At 47.3% G+C, this 22,089-nt stretch overlaps 1 protein-coding gene across 1 annotated transcript; it reads left to right on the top strand.

The window, feature by feature from the left end:
• Positions 1-17,191: 17,191 nt before the first annotated feature.
• LOC140411493 (D-aspartate oxidase-like) lies at positions 17,192-17,834 on the top strand (the record flags this gene model as incomplete). The annotated part of the gene is made up of 1 exon (XM_072500583.1): positions 17,192-17,834. A coding segment is annotated over one exon (588 nt), but the record flags the coding sequence as incomplete, so codon positions are not given.
• Between the last annotated feature and the right edge of the window lie 4,255 nt (positions 17,835-22,089).

The raw sequence follows: 22,089 nt of genomic DNA, 5'->3' as shown, positions 1-22,089 counted from the left end.
AATGGAAAGTTGGTCTTTGTTTCAAAGAGAATGGAGTATAAAAATAGGGAAGTCCTGCTAAAGCTATACAAGGCACTAGTTAGACCACACCTGCAATTGTGAACCGTTTGGTCCCTTATCTAAGAAAATATATAAGGCATTGGAGGCAGTCCAGAGAAGATACACTAGGCTGATCCCAGGTATGGAGGGATTTTCTCATGAGGCGAGGTTGAGTAGGTTGGGTCTGTACTCATTGGTGTTTAGAATAATGAGAGGTGACCTTATTGAGACAGATAGGATTGTCAGGGGGGCTTGACAGGGTAGATGCTGAGAGGTTGTATCCTCTTGTGGGAGAATCTAGGACCAGAGGGCACAATCTCAGAGCAAGGGGGTCACCCATTTAAGACAGAGATGAGGAGGAATTTCTTCTCTCAGATAGTAGGAAATCTGTGGAATTCTTTACTGCAGAGAACTTGTGGAGTATGTTCAAGGCTGAGATAGACAGATTGTTAATCAGTAAGGCGATCAAGGGTTATAGAGGTAAGGCGGGAAAGTGGAGTTGAGGATTATCACATCAAATAAGTCATGATCTCAATGAATGGCGGAGCAGACTCAAGGGGTCAAATGGCCTACTTCTACTTCTATGTTTTATGGTCTTATTGACTTATGCTATTTCCTTACATTCCAGGAATGATATTAATTATTAATAATTATCTTTCTTGTCACAAGTAGGCTTACATTAGCACTGCAATTAAGTTACTGTGAAAATCCTAGTTGTTTTCTGAAGTTTAATCTCCAAAACATTGGCACAAGTCACACAAATTCACCCAGTAAAAATGCACTTTTATTCATTCAGTTACTGTCAGTGGGCAGTTAATACAGGAACACATTGTGAAATGTTGCACCCCGTGGTAGCTGGTTGGCAGGTGGATGCGCATTAAATCAGGTCCCATGGTAGTTCAGCACTGCACCCATCGCCTCCCAGCCTATGTGACAGAGGAGCTGCAGGCAAGTCTCCCACCCACGGGCTAACAGAGATCCTTAAATGCCCAATTACTGGACACTTAACGGCCGTCTCCAGCCACTAGTGAACTCTGGTGGCTTTTTTGAGAGCTGAAGAGGGTTCCTTCCGGTTTAAGAACCATGTGTCCAATTGAGGCCCTCCCACATGGGAGTCCCCCCTGACCCCCCCCCCACACACCAACCTTCCCGAACCTGGTCCCTCAGCTCCTCTTCGGAGCCTCTCTATATAGACAGGTTTCTCCTGAATTCCTTACCGGACTTATTAATTAATCATTTTATATTTATAGCCCACATTTTGGACTCCCTGCTCAAGATCTGTGAATATCTTGGAAATAAGATGGAAGGGTTGAAAATTGTCAGTCTTTCCAGTGCACTCCCAGCACAACTCAAGCAGAAGTGAGCCCAAAGGGCTGGAACAAAGAACAAAGAAAAGTTCAGCACAGGAACAGGCCCTTCGGCCCTCCAAGCCTGCGCCGACCATGCTGCCCAACTAAACTAAAGTCTTCTACACGTCTGGGGTCCATATCCCTCTATTCCCATCCTAATCATGTATTTGTCAAGATGCCCCTTAAACTTCATATCGTCCCTGCTTCCACCACCTCCTCCGGTAGCGGGTTCCAGGCACCCACTACCCTCGGAATAAAAAACTTGCCTCATACATCTACTCTAAACCTTGCCCCTCGCACCTTAAACCTATGCCCCCTAGTAATTGACCCCTCTACCCTGGGGAAAAGCCTCTGACTATCCACCCTGTCCATGCCCCTCATAATTTTGTAGCTATCTATCAGGTCGCCCCTCAACCTCCGTCGTTCCAGTGAGAACAAACCGAGCTTATTCAACCGCTCCTCATAGCTAATGCCCTCCATACCAGGCAACATTCTGGTAAATCTCTTCTGCACCCTCTCTAAAGCCTCCACATCCTTCTGGTAGTGTGGCGACCAGAATTGAACACTATACTCCAAGTGTGGCCTAACTAAGGTTCTATACAGCTGCAACATGACTTGCCAATTTTTATACTCAATGCCCCGGCCAATGAAGGCAAGCATGCCATATGCCTTCTTGACTACCTTCTCCACCTGTGTTGCCCCTTTCAGTGACTTGTGGACCTGTACTCCTAGATCTCTCTGACTTTCAATACTCTTGAGGATTCTACCATTCACTGTATATTCCCTACCTGTATTAGACCTTGCCAAATGCATAACCTCCCATTTGTCCAGATTAAACTCCATCCGCCATCTCTCCGCCCAAGACTCCAAACGATCTAAATCCTGCTGTATCCTCCGACAGTCCTCATCGCTATCCGCAATTCCACCAACCTTTGTGTTGTCCACAAACTTACTAATCAGACCAGTTCCATTTACCTCCAAATCATTTATATATACTATGAACAGCAAAAGTCCCAGCACTGACCCCTGCGGAACACCACTAGTCACAGCCCTCCAATCAGAAAAGCCCCCTTCCATTGCTACTCCCTGCCTTCTATGACCTAGCCAGTTCTGTATCCATCTTGCCAGCTCACCCCGATCCCGTGTGACTTCACCTTTTGTACCAGTCTGCCATGAGGGACCTTGTCAAAGGCCTTACTGAAGTCCATATAGACAACATCCACTGTCCCACCTGCATCAGCCATCTTTGTGACCTCCTCGAAAAACTCTATCAAGTTAGTAAAAAAAGGTAGACCTTGGTAAAAAAAAGAGGTAGACCATGCCTCGGATCGACGATTCCCAAACTAGCAACCAGGTTCCCCTCAAGCCTGTTGATCCTCCGCCTAACCAACAAGACCATAATCAGTAAGGATAAACAACAACACCTCCTCCACGATAGTCCTCAATTCCAGGGCCCTGCAAGGCTGCGTACTATATTCCTCCTACTATATTCCCTATACTCACGACTGTGTGGCAAGGTTTGGCTCCAACTCCATCTACAAGTTTGCTGATGACACAACCATAGTGGGCGGATCTCGAACAATGATGAGTCAGAATGCAGGAGGGAGATATAGAACCTAGTGGAGTGGTGTAACGACAACAATCTCTCCCTCAATGTCAGCAAAACTAAGGATCTGGTCATCAATTTCAGGAAGCAAAGTACTGTACACACCCCTGTCAGCATCAACGGGACTGAGGTGGAGATGGTTAGCAGTTTCAAATTCCTAGGTGTGCATATCACCAACAATCTGTCCTGGACCACCCATGTCGATGCTGCGACCAAGAAAGCACAACAGCGCCTATACATTCTCAGGAAACTAAGGAAATTCAGCATGTCCACATTGATTCTTACCAACTTTTATAGATGCACTATAGAAAGCATCCTATCAGGCTGCATCACAGCTTGGTATGGCAACTGCTCAGCCCAGGACCACAAGAAACGTCAGAGAGTCGTGAACACAGCCCAGTCTATCACGCAAACCCGCTTCCCATCCATGGACTTTTGCCTACACCTCCCGCTACCCTGGGAAAGCCGGCAGCATAATCAAAGACCCCTCCCACCCGGCTTACTCACTCTTCCAACTTCTTCCACCGGGCAGGAGATACAAAAGTCTGAGAACACGCACTAACAGATTCAAAAACAGCTTCTTCCCCGCTGTCACCAGACTCCTAAATGACCCTCTCATGGACTGACGTGATCTCTTCGCACATCTTCTCTACTGAATAGTACTACACTCCTGTATGTTTCACCCGATGCCTGTGTCTATGTATTTACATTGTGTACTTTATGTTTGCCCTATTATGTATTTTCTTTTCACATATCGAATGACCTGTCTGAACTGTACGCAGAACAATACTTTTCACTGCACCTCAGTACACGTGATAATAAACAAATCCAATCCAATCCACCACTCAACATCGTGCTCTAGGTTTTCCATTGCAGTTGCCCCCTAGCAGTGCTGGACTCAGTGCCACGCATTGTCAGCATCATCTACTCCCGTAGCCTTTTGGACTCCTCCAAACAGCTATGCACTCGCCGGAATATCGCTGACATCCCCTCCTGAATCTCATGGCCGGTTCCTAGCGTCTGCATTAGGCCAATCAAGTGAGCTAGTTGTCCTAGATGGTGTCAAGTTTCTTGAGTGCCTTTGGAGCTGCACTCATCCAGGCAAGTGGGAGTATTTCATCACACTCCTCAATTGGCCGGGTTGGATTTGAACCAGCTTTTTGTGTACAGGGCATATCCTGGACCATATCCACATTGCCCGATAGATGCCAGAGTTTTAGCTGTACTGGAACAGCTTGGCCAGGGGGCGTGTCAAGTTCTGGAGCCCAAGTCTTCAGTACTGTTGCTGGAATATTGTCAGCACCCATAGCCTTTGCAGTATCCAGTGCCTGCAGCTGTTTCATGATATCACATGGGGTGAATCGAATTGGCTGAAAAATGGCGCTGTGATGCTGGGGATCTCTGGTGCAAATCGAGTTGGATCGTCCACTCGGCACTTCTGATTGAAAGATTATTGTGAATACAAAGAACAAAGAATAATACACAGGAACAGGCCCTTCGGCCCTCCAAGCCATGATACCAACCTTTGCCAAAACCCTCAGCACTTTCTTGCGCCCTATCCCTCTATACCCATCCTATCCATGTGTTTGTCAAGATGCCTTTTGAATGCCGTTAATGTATCTGTTAATGTATGTGACCCAAGCCGGAATCGATCCCAGGTCCCTGGCACTGTGAAGCAACAGTGCTAACCATTGCGCTACCGTGCATGTGGTACATTGTTACCCATTTAACTTTGGATCAGGATTTATATCCGACGAGGGTAAATAGTGACACTATGTGCCTCGGTGCTGGGGTGCATTAGAACACTGTCCTTTTATCCCCGAGTGCCTTCTTCAATTCTCGCCCATTCAGGTAGGTCAAATGATTCCGTTCCTTGCTGGCTGTGGATGGAACAATATTGTAATTATTTTTGAGGAATTAGCAAAATCTAATTCAAAAATGCTGCTCAGAAAATCAACACCATGTTGTGAGTGCGGAGAGCTGAATCACCTGCCCCATAATCAGCACTAATCTGAGGTCAATGTTTCAAACTGAACATTAGCTGAACTGGATTACGGTGCAGAGAATTTGGGAATATGTGATGTGGGCATGTTTGCTGAAAATATGTTGTTGAACCCAAGGCCCAATTTCAGTCAAGGCTGCATCGCCCGAGATGCAGCAAGAAGCTAAAACACGGGATGTGTGCAGAATTATTCTACGCAGGTGCATCTGTGGGACTCAGTCACAACCGTTGCGCTGATTTTCCAGCTGCCAATGGTTTTTAAGCCGTCCAGCGAGAGATTCGCTATTTAACCAGAATTTCTCTGAAAGGAGACATGCAATTTAAGTAACTGGGGAGATGGTGGCATAGTGGTAATGTCACCAGGCTAATGCTCTGGGTGTGTGGGTTCAAATCCCACCACGGCAGCTGGTGGGATTTAAATGTAATTAATTTTTTAAAAAACAAATAAGTCAAAAGATTTTTGAAAACAGCATAAGAGTTTTTCAGCCTTGTCTTTTGCACAGATGTGCTGGACTCCTCCATCATTGAGGATGTGGATATTTGTGGAGCCTCCTCCTCCAGTTTGTTGTTTAATTGTCCACCACCACTCACGATGAATGCGGCAGGAGTGCTGATAGTAGATCTGATGCGTTGGTTGTGGAATCGCTTCGTGCCATCTATCACTAGCTGTTTATTTTGTTTGGCACACAAGTAGCCCTGTGTTGTAGCTTCACCAGGTTGACACAGCAGTTTTTGGAATACCTGGTGTTGCTCCTGGCATGCTCTCCTGCAGTCTTCATTGAACCAGGGTTGACCCTCTGGCTTGGTGGTAATGGTAGAGTGGGGGGTAGAGCCAGGCCATGAGGTTGCAGATTGTGGATGAGTACAATTCTGCTGCTGATGGCCCTCAGCGCCTCATGGAGGCCCATTCTTGAGTTTTCAGATCTGTTCTGAATCTATCCCATTTAGTAAGATGGTAGTTGCCACACAACACGATGGAGGGTATCCTCAAAGTGAAGAAGGGACTTAGTCTCCACAAGGACTGTGCGGTGGTCACTCCTACCAGTGCTGTCATGGACAAATGCATCTGCGGCAGGCAGTTTGGTGACGATGAGGTCAAGTATGTTTTTCCCTCTTGTTGGTCCCTCACCACCTGTTGCAGATCCAGGCTAGCAGTTCTGTCCTTTCAGATCCGGCCAGCTCGGTCAGCGGTCAGTAGTAGGGTTACTTTTTTTTATAGATGATTTTTAAAAATTTATTCTCCTCCTTTTTCACATTTTCTCCCACATTTACACCCATCAACAATAAACAATAATCAGCAAGATATGTCAATCCCCATAGTAACAACGATCCCAACCGCCCACCAACCCCCAAACATCCCGCATGTTTACATCAACAAATGACAAAAAGGAATCAGGGATTACCCGTAGTCACCCTTGATCTACACAGCCCCCCCCCCACCCCCCCCCACCTCCACCCACCCCCCCAACCAACACCATCCAGCCTCTGAGAGAGTACCGTACATGATACCCCAGAGTTGTACCCCCGCCCCCCCCCCCCAAGTCTCCAGCTCCTCCCGTCCACTGCCTCTTGTAAAACTCCTCCTCCCAACCTCGGTTCCCTCCCCCCAACTTTCCACCCCGGCTAGACCACTCGGACCCTGTTCTGCCAGGCTCCGATGGCCACAGCCCCTCCCACCTCCGCCCGGGTCCCTTTCCCCCTTGCCCAGCCTTAGGAAAGCCCAAAGATCCCCTTTTAGCACACAAACCCCGCATATCCACCTACACCCCAAAGAGCCCTCATTTTGAGTGAAAGTCCCGTCCCTTCCCTTGTCCAAATATATACAACATTGGCTCCTTTAGCCTCTACACCCGCACGCAGTGATACAAAAAGGAAGAAAATACAGTCATGAGGTTACATCGGCACTTGGCCATTCCTCAGTTTCAGTTCTGCCACAGTCCTTCTGCCTTCGCAAACTTCTCCGCTGCTTCCGCCGTTCCAAAATAAAAGCTTATAAGTCACCCTCAGCTTCGCTGGATATACAATGCCGCACTGCACCTTGCTAATGTACAGTGCCCTCTTCACCCGGTTAAAGGCAGCCCGCCTCCTCGCCAGCTCCACCGTAAAGTCCTGGTATACACGTATACCAGCTCCAGCCCACTGCACCACCCGCTTCTGCTTGGCCCATCTCAGGACCTTCTCCTTCACCCTGTACCTACGAAGCACAGAGTCACTGCCCTTGGCGGCTCACTCACCTTTGGTACAGGCCTCTACGACCGATGAGCCCGATCCAGTTCATATCGGGCGGGATCCACCCCCTCCCCCAATAGTTTTGCCAGCATCGCGGCAAAATACTCAGTCAGCTTCGGTCCTTCAACGCCTTCGGGCAGCCCCACAATCCTCAAATTCTGTCGCCTTGATCTGTTTTCCAGGTCTTCCATTTTTCCTCGCAGATCGCAGGTGACCTTTCCACTCCCCAACGGACTTTCAGGCGCTTTTTTCACGGCTGTTTTTTTGGTGTTTTTTGACATCCTTCTTCTCTGTGCACTGTCTCCCGACTTTTACTGCCGCCGCTGGCCCTAGGACCGGGCGTTACTCCTCGACAATGCCGTTCCCGAACGGGAGCCCTCCAACGCACGGCTGCCTCCCGCCCGCCGTCACCGGAAGTCCCTTTATAGATGATTTTTATTGGATTTTTGCACAGAGTATATTTTGCCGTTATGTACACGGGATATGATATATCTATAAATCCATCAATATGCAAGTAGGCATCCGGCGAGGCACTTCCGGAGTGCAATCCTCGAGTGGGCCTGGTGACGGTGTTGCCCCTTGCTTGTCCTGGACGGATTTTGCTGCCGTTGTCTTCTCGTGCACACTACCGCTTCAGCCGGCCCTCCCGTCCTCCACCTGTATTCTCCTTTTTCTCTGTTCCTGTGAATGTCAGGTTGGTTAACATTTCCCTGCCTCCCCCGCCCCCCCTCCTCCCCCACCTCCCTGGCTCCTCTATTGTTCCCTGTCTCTTCTCTCCTCCCCCCACCCCCGTGCGGTTCGCCTTTCCTTTCCTCCTCCCCACCCCTGTGGTTAGCCTTTCCTTCCTCTAAGACTGAGTTGTTCCCCCCCCCCTCTCCTGGTCTATCTTTCCCTCTGATGCTTTGGCTACTCGCCCCTGTTTCTTGGCTACCTGGCTATTCTTCTGCTTGTTTGTTGGCCACAAACAGGTCTCGGAACAATTGGGTGAATGGCTCCCACGTTCTGTGGAAGCCGTCGTCTGACCCTCGGATGGCGAATTTGATTTTCTCCATTTGGAGAGATTTCGAGAGGTCGGACAGCCAGTCTGCAGCTTTGGGTGGTGCTGCTGACCGCCAGCCGAACAGGATTCTACGGCGGGCGATCAGGGAGGCAAAGGCAAGGGCGTCTACCCTCTTCCCCAGGAATAGATCTGGCTGGTCCGAAACCCCGAGGACCGCCACTTTCGGGCATGGCTCCACCCTCATCCCCACCACTTTGGACATTGCCTCGAAGAAGGCAGTCCAGTACCCTGCAAGTCTGGGGCAGGACCAGAACATGTGGGCATGGTTGGCCGGGCCTCCTTGGCACCGTTCGCATCTATCCTCCAACTCCGGGAAGAACCTACTCATACGGGTTCTTGTTCAGTGGGATCTATGTACCACTTTTAATTGCGTCAGGCTGAGCCTTGCACAGGTGGAGGTGGAGTTGACCCTATGCAGTGCTTCGCTCCAGAGTCCCCACCCTATCTCGATCCCCAGGTCCTCCCATTTCTTTTCTGTTGCATCCAGTACAGTGTCGACCCCTTCTACCAGTCGGTCGAGTAGTAGCGTTACCGAGCCACTCTTGGTGATTGACATTGAAATCCCCCACTCAGAGTCCATGTTGAACATTTACCACCTTCAGTGCTTCATCCAAGTGGTGTTCAACATGGAGGAGTACTGATTCATCAGCTGAGGTTAGCTCAGTTGGCTGGACGGCACGATCCATCCATTTCTCTACGCCTCGGCATTTCTCTTTAAAGTCCGATACTTTAGTTCAATCTGATCACAGAGTCCCTTGTAATTCTCCAACACAGGAGCATCGGTTATCACAGCTTTCAGGCAGTCAAATGCCTGTTGAAACTCCGCTGTCCACTGAAATTTTCGACGTTTCTTCAGCAAGTCCGTCAGTGGAGCAGCCCGCTGCAGAAATTTGGCACAAATGTTTGATCAAATCCACTCGTGCCAAGAAATCGCATTATTTCCCTTCATGTCGAGGGTATTGGAAACTCCCCAATAACTTTTGTTTTCAGTGCTTCCCAACTTATCTCCACAAACTTGCCTACGTGATATCAATAACTCTTTCAGGTCAGTCCGTTTTCCCTCTGGAAGGTAACTCAACAATTTTTAAGAACATCCTCATTTTCCAATTTAATTTGAGGTATGTCAAATTCAAAGTCATCTGGATTTGGTTTGTCACTTTGAGTTAGAATCATCAAAACCACCTCCTTTTTCTCTCCTTCCCTTTCAAAGGACCTTTTAAGTGTTTTCACATGACACATGACACACTCGGTGATGGATGGATGGATTTGTTGATTGTCACGTGTACCAAGGTACATTGAAAAGTATTTTTCTGCGAGCAGTTCAATACATCATTAAGTACATGAGAAGAAAAGGGAATAAAAGAAAATACATAATAGGGCAACACAACAGATACAATGTAACTACATAAGCACTGGCATCGGATGAAGCATCGTAGTGTTAATGAGGTCAGTCCATAAGAGGATCATTTAGGAGTCTGGTGACAGCGGGAAAGAAGCTGTTTTTGAGTCTGTTCGTGCGTGTTCTCAGACTTCTGTATCTCCTGCCCGATGGAAGAAGTTGGAAGAGTGAGTAAGCTGGGTGGGAGGGATCTTTGATTATACTGCCCGCTTTCCCCAGGCAGCGGGAGGTGTAGATGGAGTCAATGGATGGGAGGCAGGTTCGTCTGATGGACTGGGCAGTGTTCACGACTCTCTGAAGTTTCTTGCGGTCCTGGGCCGAGCAGTTGCCATACCAGGCTGTGATGCAGCCCGATAGGATGCTTTCTATGGTGCATCTGTAAAAGTTGGTATGGGTTAATGTGGACATGCTGAATTTCCTTAGTTTCCTGAGGACGTATAGGCGCTGTTGTGCTTTCTTGGTGGTAGCGTCGACGTGGGTGGACCAGGACAGATTTTTGGAGATGTGCCCCCTAGGAATTTGAAATTGCTAGCCATCTCCACCTCGGCCCCGTTGATGCTGACAGGGGTGTGTACAGTACTTTGCTTCCTGAAGTCAATTACCAGCTCTTTAGTTTTGCTGGCATTGAGTGAGAGATTGTTGTCACTACACCACTCCACTAGGTTCTCTATCTCCCTCCTGTATTCGGACTCGTCATTATTCGAGATCGGGCCCACTATGGTCGTATCGTCAGCAAACTTGTAGATGGAGTTGGAACCAAGTTTTTCCACGCAGTCGTGTGTGTACAGGGAGTAGAGTAGGGGGCTAAGTACGCAGCCTTGCGGGGCACCAGTGTGAGGACTATTGTGGAGGAGGTGTTGTTCATTCTTACTGATTGTGGTCTGTTGGACAGAAAATCGAGGATCCAGTTGCAGAGTGGGGAGCCAAGTCCTAGGTTTTGGAGCTTTGATATGAGTTTGGCTGGGATTATGGTGTTGAAGGCGGAGCTGTAGTCAATAAATAGGAGTCTAATGTAGAAGTCCTTGTTTTCGAGATGCTCTAGGGATGAGTGTAGGGCCAGGGAAATGGCGTCTGATGTGAACCGGTGGCAGCGGTATGCGAATTGAGTGTTCATTTTATCCGGCGTTCGTACTACATAATTCACCTCACTTAATTTCCTTTCAATCTGATAAGGCCCACAAAACCTTGCTTTTAAAGGTCCACCTACCACTGGTAACAATACTAAAACTTTCTCTCCACTGGCAAAACTACGAACTTTGGATTTCTTGTCCGCTACCAGTTTCATCACATTTTGTGCAACTTTTAAATGTTGTCTAGCCAATTCACCTGCTCTATTTAATCGTTCCCTAAAATTTGACACGTAATCCAATAATGTAAGTTCTGATTTCTCACTCACCAATTTTTCCTGAATCAATTTAAGTGGTCCCCTTACCTCATGACCAGAAATTAGATCAAAAGGACTGATTTTGGTTGACTCATTTGGTGCGCATCCCTAATTGCAAACAGTACGAATGGAATTCCTTTATCCCAATCCTCTGGATAATTGTGACAATAAGTCCTCAACATTTTCTTTAATGTCTGATGCCACCTTTCTAATGCTCCCTGCGATTCTGGATGGTATGCAGTTGATTTAAATTGTTTTATTCCTAAGCTATCCATAACTTCTTTGAGTAACCTCGAGGTAAAATTTGATCCTTGATCCGATTTGTATTTTGGTGGGTAGTCCATATCTAGTAAAGAATTTAAGTAACTCCTGCACAATCTTTTTAGCTGTAATATTGCGTACTGGAATGGCCTCTGGAAACATAAGAACATAAGAACTAGGAGCAGGAGTAGGCCATCAGGCCCCTCGAGCCTGCTCCGCCATTCAATGAGATCATGGCTGATCTTTTGTGGACTCAGCTCCACTTTCCGGCACGAACATCATAACCCTTAATCCCTTTATTCTTCAAAAAACGATCTATCTTTATCTTAAAAACATTTAATGAAGGAGCCTCTACTGCTTCACTGGGCAAGGAATTCCATAGATTCACAACCCTTTGGGTGAAGAAGTTCCTCCTAAACTCAGTCCTAAATCTACTTCCCCTTATTTTGAGGCTATGCCCCCTAGTTCTGCTTTCACCCGCCAGTGGAAACAACCTGCCCGCATCTATCCTATCTATTCCCTTCATAATCTTATATGTTTCTATAAGATCCCCCCTCATCCTTCTAAATTCCAACGAGTACAGTCCCAGTCTACTCAACCTCTCCTCGTAATCCACCCCTTCAGCTCTAGGATTAACATAGTGAATCTCCTCTGCACACCCTCCAGTGCCAGTACGTCCTTTCTCAAGTAAGGAGACCAAAACTGAACACAATACTCCAGGTGTGGCCTCACTAACACCTAATACAAATGCAGCATAACCTCCCTAGTCTTAAACTCCATCCCCCTAGCAATGAAGGACAAAATTCCATTTGCCTTCTTAATCACCTGTTGCACCTGAAAACCAACTTTTTGCGACTCATGCACTAGCACACCCAGATCTCTCTGCACAGCAGAATGTTTTAATATTTTATCATTTAAATAATAATCCCTTTTGCTGTCATTCCTACCAAAATGGATAACCTCACATTTATCAACATTGTATTCCACCTGCCAGACCCTAGCCCAATCATCTAGCCTAACCAAATCCCTCTGCAGACTTCCAGTATCCTCTGCACTTTTTGCTTTACCACTTATCTTAGTGTCGTCTGCAAACTTGGACACATTGCCCTTGGTCCCCAACTCCAAATCATCTATGTAAATTGTGAACAGTTGTGGGCCCAACACTGATCCTTGAGGGACACCACTAGCTACTGATTGCCAACCAGAGAAACACCCATTAATCCCCACTCTTTGCTTTCTATTAATTAACCAATCCTCTATCCATGCTACTACTTTCCCCTTAATGCCATGCATCTTTATCTTATGCAGCAACCTTTTGTGTGGCACCTTGTTAAAGGCTTTCTGGAAATCCAGATATACCACATCCATTGGCTCCCCGTTATCTACCGCACTGAAACCTAGTAGACACATCCATTATAGTGAAAAGATATTGATTCCCACTTTTCATTTTAGGAAGTGGTCCTACGCAATCAACGAAGACTCTTGTAAAAGGTTCCTCAAATGCTGGAATGGGTATTAAGGGCACTGGTTTTATCACTGCTTGAGGTTCCCCTATCACTTGACATGTGTGACATGATTGACAAAATGTAACTACATCTTTATGCAGTCCAGGCCAATAAACTGTTTTTGTATTTTAGCTTGAGTTTTTCTGACTCCCAAATGACCTGCCACTGGTACCTCATGTACAACTCGCAACACCTCCTTTCTATACCCTACCGGCAATACTACTTGATGAACGTCTGCCCACTTTTCATCTGCCTGCATATGTAAACGTCTCCATTTACTCATCAAGACATCATTTTTATGGTAATAACACTCTGGTATGCTTTCTGATATATGCGTTTTATTTCTATATCTTTCTGTTGTAACTCCGCCAATTTTCCTGAACTGAAAATATCCGCCTCATCCTCCACCTGTTCTTGTTCTTTTCCAACCATCTGATCAAAAATCGTTTCTGATAATTGCACTTCAACTTTATCTTCACTCTTTGATTTCTCCTCTTGTCTGGACCTGTGACTTTGCGATCTTATTACTACACAATCCGGAAAAATCCCAGGATAGTCGTCCTTCAGCACTTCAGTTGTCTGATTTTCCACTGGCTTACCAACCACAGTAGGCATCACTCCCACCTGTGATCCAGCTACATCATTACCCCAAGATAAACTGTATTACTGGACAAGATAGTTTCTCTATTACTCCTACTACCACTTCACCACTCTTCACTGGACTTTCCAACCTTACCTTATATAATGGAACACTCTTCTCACCCTGAATTCCACATATTACCTCCTTTTCTGGCAACATTCTTCGCAAACTACATAACTCCTCCGATCTTACCATTAACGATTGACTAGCTCCCGTATCTCTTAAAATTGTGACTTCTTTCTCTGCTACTTCTGGCACACATGAATGAACTTTACCCACACGAGTAAATTCTTTAAAGACATCTGGTACCTTCTTATCAATCACCTCTTGAACAGACTGTACAAACGTTTGCACCTCCTTCGCTTCACTTGGGCTTTCCTTTACCACTCTAACAAACTCCACTGTCTTATCCTGTTTTACATCAGCCTTCCCAGTGCTTTTCTTCAACCACCAACACTGTGACTTTACATGGCCTAGTTTATTACAGTGAAAACATTTGAAACTTTTCATTTCTTTTCCAACCTCCTGGATTTCTTTTTTAATCTGAGGTACACTCTCCTTATTATCTCCCATCAGATCACCTTTACCTTTATCACTTGAGTATTTCTCTTTTCCCCAGTTTTTATCCCTCACCGGCTGAAACTGATGTCGGAAACCAAGCTTTGATTTATGAACTAATTCATAATCATCTGCTATTTCTGCTGCTAATCTCGCAGTTTTAACCCTCTGCTCTTCGACATGAGTTCTCACTACATCAGGAATTGAATTTTTAACCTCCTCCAAAAGGCGGGGCGGGCGGTCCCAGCCCCGAGGGGCGGCGTGAACCACTCCGGCGTCGGGCCGCCCGGAAGTTGCGGAATCCTCCGCACCTTCAGGGGCTAGGTCGGCACCCGCGGGTTTGGCGCCGCGCCAAATGACGCGGAAGGGGCTTGGCGCCGAAGGGCCTCCGCCGGCCGGCGTGAGTTTGCGCACGGGTGGGAGCACCAGCATGTGCTGGCGTCATTCCAGCACATGCGCACGAGGATTCGTCTCCACACCGGCCATGGCGGAGGTCCACAGCAGCCGGTGCGGAGGGAAAGAGTGCCCCCACGGCACAGGCCCGCCCGCGGATCGGTAGGCTCCGATCGCGGGCCAGGCCACCATGGGGGCGCCCCCCAGGGCCAGATCCCCCCCCCCCCGAGGACCCTGGAGGCCGCCCGCAGAGCCAGTTCCCAGCGGTAAGTACCAGGTCTAATTTACGCTGGCGGGACCGGCCTAAAACGGGCGGCCGCTCGGCCCATCGCGAGCCAGAGAATCGTCGGGGGGGGGGGGGGCGCTGCCATCGGCCACCGACCTGCGCGGCACGATTCCCACCCCTGCCAAAACCCTAGTGCCGGAGAATTCGGCAGCCAGCGGGGGCGGGATTCACACCGCCCCCCCGGCGATTCTCCGCCCCGACCGGGGGGTGGGGAATCCCGCCCATAATTTCTCTGAGAGCTTGGTCTATTTTCAAAGCCCTTTCCACCTATCAAAATTACTCTGTTTGAGTCTTTCAAACTCCATGTATGTTTGACCACATTCTTTCCTTAAATTTCTAAACCTTTGTCTGTAAGCTTCAGGCACTAGTTCATATATACCTAAGATGGATTTTTTAACCTCCTCATACATCCCAGATACCTCCTCCGGTTGTGAAGCAAACACTTCACTAGCTCTACCTACCAACTTTGTTTGAATCAGTAATACCCACATGTCCGGTGGCCACTTCATTTGTTTAGCCACAAATGAAATGAAAAAGGCTTCCACCTCCTTCTCATCAAATCTTGGCAATGCTTGGACATATTTAAATAGATCCCCAGCAAGCATTTTATGACGCTCTTTCTCACTCTCCTAATCACTATCCTCCAATTGTACGTTTCCCTTGACGTCCGCCAATTTTAACTGACTGTCATGTTTCATGGCCATTTTCCGAAGTTCAACCTTGCTCTCTCTTTCTTTCTCTCTTTCTTTTTCCCTGATCTGTATCTCCCTTTCTCTTTCTTTTTGTTCTGCTTGGGCTATTCTTTCTGTTTCCTTTCTTCTCTCTCTTTTTCTTTTTCCTGTCTATCTCTTTCGTATTCAAGCTGCTTTAATTCTTTCTCATGTTCCATTTGTTTAATTTCTAACTGAATTTTTTTGCCATTTCCAGTGAGTGAGACTTTATTTCAGGCAATTTGAAATGCTTAGCCATCGCCATAATTACCTCACCTTTTTGCATTTTGTCAGGTAATGTTAACTGCAATGTTTTTGCCAAATCTAAAAGCCTATTTTAGTCTCCGCCCCCCAAAACTTCAGAGCCTCTGAAAGAACCATTGTCCACAACACACTCCCTACTTAAACTGGAATACCAGACCTGAAAAGCACCCACAATATGCTCACACCTCACTGTCTTTAAGTTCACTAAGCCAATCCAATAGATAGACTTTTATCCCCCTCGAGCCCCCAATTTGTTATGGGCCAGGGTTTAGAGAACCCCAAAGTGTATCATGGAGTTCACCTGACCCATAACTTTGAATAGATTGTGGTTATGGGAGCACGCGGGCCCACTCTGCAGGTGTGATGCAACAGAAATCTACAGTACTTTTAAATTAAAACAATGTTGATTTATGAAACCAGTTAACACTTTATAAACCCACAGTAAACATCTTAACAACTATCAACACCAATAACTCCCCCAAAGAATACAGTACTCTCTAAGTAACTCTTAATCTTTCCTTGCAACATCCATAAGACAAAAATAACCCTTTTTACAGAAAGACATCAGGTTTAACTTCATGACTAAGAACAGTTGCCACTTTGAAATCACCAAATGAACATGCATAAGCTTGCAGAGATTCATACACATCTTGCTGTGACTGCAGCTTCTCCAAAACTAAAATAAAACTAAACACACCCTGTAGCTGAGCCCAAACTGAAAGTAAAAGCAGACAGACAGCCCAGCTCCACCCACACTCTGACATCACTGCAGTGATAAACACCCATTTCTTAAACGTACACCCATTACAGCTATTTTATAAACACCCATTTCTTAAAGATAGTCTCACATGACACTGTAAAATAAAGCTTCTCAATGGTTCTTATCTGCCCTCATCTGACTGATCTGTTTCACTTTGCTTTTGTATGAGAGAAGCATGCATGAAGGCGTGGATGATCTCCAGTGCAGATTACAAGTGCGTACTACTGTTACAGCCCCAGCGCATGCTAATTGTATGATGAGGTATTCAGTAGTACAGACACAGCCTTGACAGTAAGATGTGGGATCACTTACAGGAGTCACCACCGTACCCTTGAGAATATCTAAAATCTCAGGCTTGAAATTTCAAACACTTGAATGCCTGGGTTTGACCCGCCTCTGATCCTTTTCTGGTTCTGATGCCATTTAGCTCATTAGAGATCATCTTTGACTGTGCGTGTCGACCATTATTTTTCCAAATGTCACTTTCACCCAGTGCTTGTAGTTGATAACAGGCAGGGAAGTAATGGAGAGATATCAGGAGCTGCAGGGAAGGGGAGGCAGACGGTTGGGGAAGAAAGTCAAGTGGGAAGAGGCACAAATCCTTGTCAGTCAAGTGACAAGTAATGTAATCCCTGGTAGGCTTTACAGACTAGAGAGGGAAACCTGTCTGATCCTTTCCTCTTTATCCACTAATCTATTGACTATTACCGACTGTAGAATTCTCTTTGTGTGTTGATGAAGTTTGAATTATTAATTTCAGGTTAAAGAATGCTGGCGGCCGATTACGGTCTGCGAAGATCAGGGATTTCTGGGAACTCGACGGAACGTTTGACATCATTGTGAACTGTTCAGGTATTGGAGCCAGGGCACTTACTGGAGATACAAAATTATATCCAGTCAGGGGCCAAATCCAGAAGGTTCATGCACCTTGGCTGAAACACTTTGTCTGTATACATGGCGGAGACACATACATCTTCCCAGGCATCACCAGCGTTATCTTGGGCGGAACATGGCAGAAAGGTGATTGGTGCACATCAGTTGACCCATGCGACAGCAAGGCAATTTTCGAGGAGTGCTGTCTTTATGAACCAAGTCTCAAGCTCTCTCGTAAGTTATTTGAAGGAGTGGGTTTGAGGCCTACGAGGGCAGCGTTGAGGCTGGAAAAGGAGAAGCTGGAGCGTGATGGCCGTCAGATGCTCTTGGTGCACAATTACGGTCATGGGGCGTCTGGAGTTTCCTTTCACTGGGGAACGGCGAAGGAAGCTGCCCGACTGGTGCGGGACTATGTCAGAAATATGAGATGTCAGACCAAACTGCAAACACCAAGACACTGAACCAGCTGTCAATTATGGCAACTTTGATGTCAAAATAAACAACACATTAGCAGAGGTGATTCTGTAAATGCCTGTAGTGACCTTTACGGGTAATCCAGCTCATAGTTTGTAGGAGTGTTTCCAAGGCCTGAGCATTGAGCCAGCTTTTACGTGGGGTACGTCCCTTTTAGTTATGGCTCAGCTTAATAGACAGCTCAGCAGACGCACAGCAACCTGGTTAAGACAGCTTTATTATTCCAAGCTTGGTTTTATGTACATGAGCGAGAGATCTGGATGAATGCCAAGATCAATCTGGCTAACACTGATAAAAACACACCAATTATAGGTTTTTCCAAAAATCAGTAGCCCAGCCCAGTTGGACTTGATCCAATCCTTGGAGCTGTCACTTTATCTTATCCAGTAAAATTTAACCCCATCCTGTCACCTGTTGTTTACCAGGATCTTGTGTCCATTCTAAAGTTATTTTTCTGACATTCCCATCCTACTTATCACAGTCAGTTCCTGTCCACCTCATTGTTCATCCAGGGGCCAGATGCCAAAGTCGGTTTCCTCTTTACTCCATGGATTGTCTGAGACAGGATATTGGGGGCACCGATAAGAACTGTTTACTGAGTTGACTGTGTTATTTACTGACCACACAATCCCGTTTGTCTCAAAAACATGGGCAAGTTAGCTAGCTTAGATCCCATCATGCATTGTGGCCACTGCTTGTAGCAAGAGTTTAAATGCTTATTACTGCTATGTCCTAAAAATACAGGTTTAATGGTTAATAATGATTACTGGGTATACTTTCTATGATTAATCTCAATCCTTAATAAACTAACTTATGTAGAACTATTCTAGTGTGGTCCTAGCTATTCAGTTTTAAGAGGTCTCATCTCTGGACACCCCCTTCATAGATTATAAACACAATGATCACAGAATTTACAATTTGGAATATCAAAATTTGCTTGGAAAAGTATTCTGAAGATGGCATTGTGCATGTTTCTACAGCAATTCGGTGCTGTGACTAATTTGGGTAATAAGGTGGAAATTTACAAACCAAATGCACGTCAGCTTTTTAAATTTAATCATTGATGATTGTTATTTTACTTTGATGTCAGAACATATGCATTTCTAATTTGTATCTTCTGCCTTAACACAGTGTTTTAATGGCTTTGGATGTGGTGAGGAGGTGGGAATTTAACAAATGTGTTCAATATTTTCACTAAAATATTCAATTATTAACCAGTAAAGTGACAATTGTGAATGAATTACAAGAACCAGCACTTCCATCTGCAAGATTTAATCAGATACCCTTCTCAGTGTCAGTGTGCCCCTGTCCTGCCTCCATTTGCTAAAGGTGGTGTCTAGCATGGCTGGGGGGAATTTGTGATTGTCGCAGATGGAAGCCATGGGAGACATCCTAGTCAGCCTGAAGTGCTGTCTTAATTGGGCCCACGTTTTCAGTGTGGCCGCTACCACTGGCCTTGATGTGTATTTTGCCGAGATGGATGGGAGTGCTGCTGTAGCCAAGGCCCGAAGGGTCGTTCCTTTGCAGGAGGCCTCCTCCATCCGCACCCATTGTGAATTGGGTTCGTTCACCCATCCCCTCACTCATTCTGCCGTTGCTGCCCAGTGGTAGTCTTGTAGGTTTGGTACAGCCAAGTCCCCTTTGATTTTCCTCCTTTGAAATGTCAGTTTGGGAATTCTCGGGTTCTTGCCCCCCCCCCACACACACACACACACACACACAAACGGCATGATTAAGCTGTCTACGTTTTGGAAAAGGGCCTTGGGGTTGAAGATCGGAATGGATCTAAACAGGAAGAGGAACTTCGGCAGTACTTTCATCTTAATGGTCTGCACTCTCCCCGCCAGGGAGAGTGGGAGTGAGCCCCACCTTTGCAGGTCCTTTTTTACTTCCGCCACCAGGCTGGTCAGGTTCTACTTGTGGATCTGTGTCCAGTCTCTGGCTATCTGGATCCCCAGGTAACGGAATCTGTTCTGGGCTATTTTAAACGGGAGTCCCTCCTGCTCTGTCCCTCCCCCACTTGGGTTCACTGGGAATGCCTCACTCTTGCCCAGGTTGAGTTTGTAACCCGAGAATCTTTCAGGATCTGCATGATTGCTTTCAGTCCTTCCTGCGGTTTTGAGATGTAGAGGAGCAGGCCATCTGCGTAGAGTGAAACTCTGTGCTTTCTGTCTCCTCTCTGGATGCCCTTTCAGCTTTTCGCGTCCCGCAGGGCTATCGCCAGGGGTTCAATTGCTCATGCGAACAAGAGCGGGGACAGTGGACATCCTTGCCTTTGCCTCATTGTAGCTGGAAGTATTTAGAGCTGGTGGTGTTGGTTCGACCGCTTGCCTAGGGAGCTTTGCACAGGAGCCTCACCCAGGTGGTGAATCCCGCTCCTAGCCCAAGCCGTTCCAGTACCTCGAGGAGGTACTTCCATTCGACTCTGTCAAAGGCCTTTTCTGCGTCCAGGGAGATGATCACCTCTGGTGTTTTCTCCCCGGGTGGGGGCCAGGGCAGGGTGTCATTATCACATTCAGCAGTCGCCTGATGTTCGCAGTGAGTTTGCCTACCCTTGACAAAGCCCGTTTGGTCGTCTGCGACCACCTCTGGTACGCAGCTCTCCAGCCTTTTGGCCAGGACTTTTGCGAGTAATATTGCCTCTGCATTCAGCAGTGAAATGGGTCGGTATGATCCACATTCCGTCGGGTCTTTATCCTTTTTGGGTATCAGTGAGATTGTGGCCTGCGCCAGTGTTGGAGGCAAAGTGCCCCTTGCCAGCAAGTCCGCAAACATGTCCCTTAGGTGTGAGGCCAGGGCTGGCACTCATTTTTTATAGAAGTCCGTCGGGAACCCCTCGGGTCCCGGTGCCTTTCCCGCCTGCATGGAGTTGACACACTCCATGATTTCTCCCAAAGCTATTGGTGCTTCCAGCCCCCCCTCCCACAACTGGTAGTTCGAGTCCATCAAGGAACTATTTCATCCCCGCATCCCCGTCGGGGGTCTCGGAGGTGTAAAGCCCTCAGTAGAAGGTCTCCAATGCTTGATTGGCCTCTTTTGGTTATGCTACAGTCTGCCTATGTTATTCTTATCTGTGCTATTTCTCTTGTGGCTGCTTGCTTTCTCAGCTGGTGAGCCAGTAGGCGGCCAGCCTGGTCTCCATGTTCATAGAAGGTCCCCTGTGTCTGGCGGAGTTGGTGCACTGTTTTCCTGGTGGATAGCAGGTTAAAGTCCATTTGCAGCGATTTCCTCTCCGCCAGCAGCTCTCCGGTCGGGGCCTTGGAGTATTTTCTGTCAACCTCCAGAATGGAGTCAACCAGCTGCTGCCTGACTACCCTCTCTTCCCTATCACAGTGAGCCTTGTAGGCTATGATCTCTCCTCTAATCATGGTCTTCAGTGCCTCCCAGAACATGGAGTGTGAGACCGCCCCGTTTTGCTTGTCACTAACATAATCGTCTGTGGCCTGCGGTGTTATTTGGCAGAAGCCCTTGTCGGCCAGGCGGTCCGTGTCCAGCCTCCATGTGGGGCACTGGGCACGGCCTGCCTCCAACCTCACACCCATATAGTGTGGAGCGTGGTCGGAGATAAAGATCGCGGAATATTCCGCCCCTATGATTCCTGGAAGCACCGATTTCCCCACTGCAAAGAAGTCGATATGGGTGTACACCTTGTGCACCTGCGAAAAGCATGAGAACTCCTTTTCTCCCGGGTGTAGGAACCTACATGGGTCCACTGCCCCTATCTACTCCATGAATATTCCCAACTCCCTAGCCATGCCGGTCTTTCTCCCCGTTCTGGGGTTTGATCGGTCGGTCAGTGGGTCATGTACGCAGTTAAAGTCGCCCCTCATGATCTGCCGGTCTGAGTCGCTGTCGGGGATTTCCGCCATGGTCTTTTTAAAATAAATTTTGTATCAGCCCAGTTGGGAGCGTACATATTCACCAGCACCACCGGTGCCCCTTCCAGGACACCACTTACCATGACTTACTGTCCCCCTGGGTCCCTCACCGTCTTGGTCTCTGTAAATCTCGTCCTCTTGCTGATCAGTATGGCTACTCCCCTAGCCCTCGTCCCGTAGTATGAATGGTACGTCTCACCCAGCCCTCCCTTACCAGCAGTCGGTCCTTCTCCCTCAGGTATGTCTCCTGTCGATGAAGTATGTCGGCCTTCAGGCTTCTTAGGTGGGTAAAGACTCTGGATCTTTTCACTGGGCCGTTAAGTCCCCTTACGTTCCAGGTAACAATCCTAGTGGGGGGTTTCTGACCCCCCCCCCTAGTCCTGCGGGATTAACCATATTTACCTGGTGGACGCGCCCCT

This window comes from Scyliorhinus torazame, chromosome 4, assembly GCF_047496885.1.
Source record: "Scyliorhinus torazame isolate Kashiwa2021f chromosome 4, sScyTor2.1, whole genome shotgun sequence".
Classification (NCBI taxonomy): domain Eukaryota; kingdom Metazoa; phylum Chordata; class Chondrichthyes; order Carcharhiniformes; family Scyliorhinidae; genus Scyliorhinus; species Scyliorhinus torazame.
This window is presented reverse-complemented; position numbering and strand designations above follow the sequence as displayed.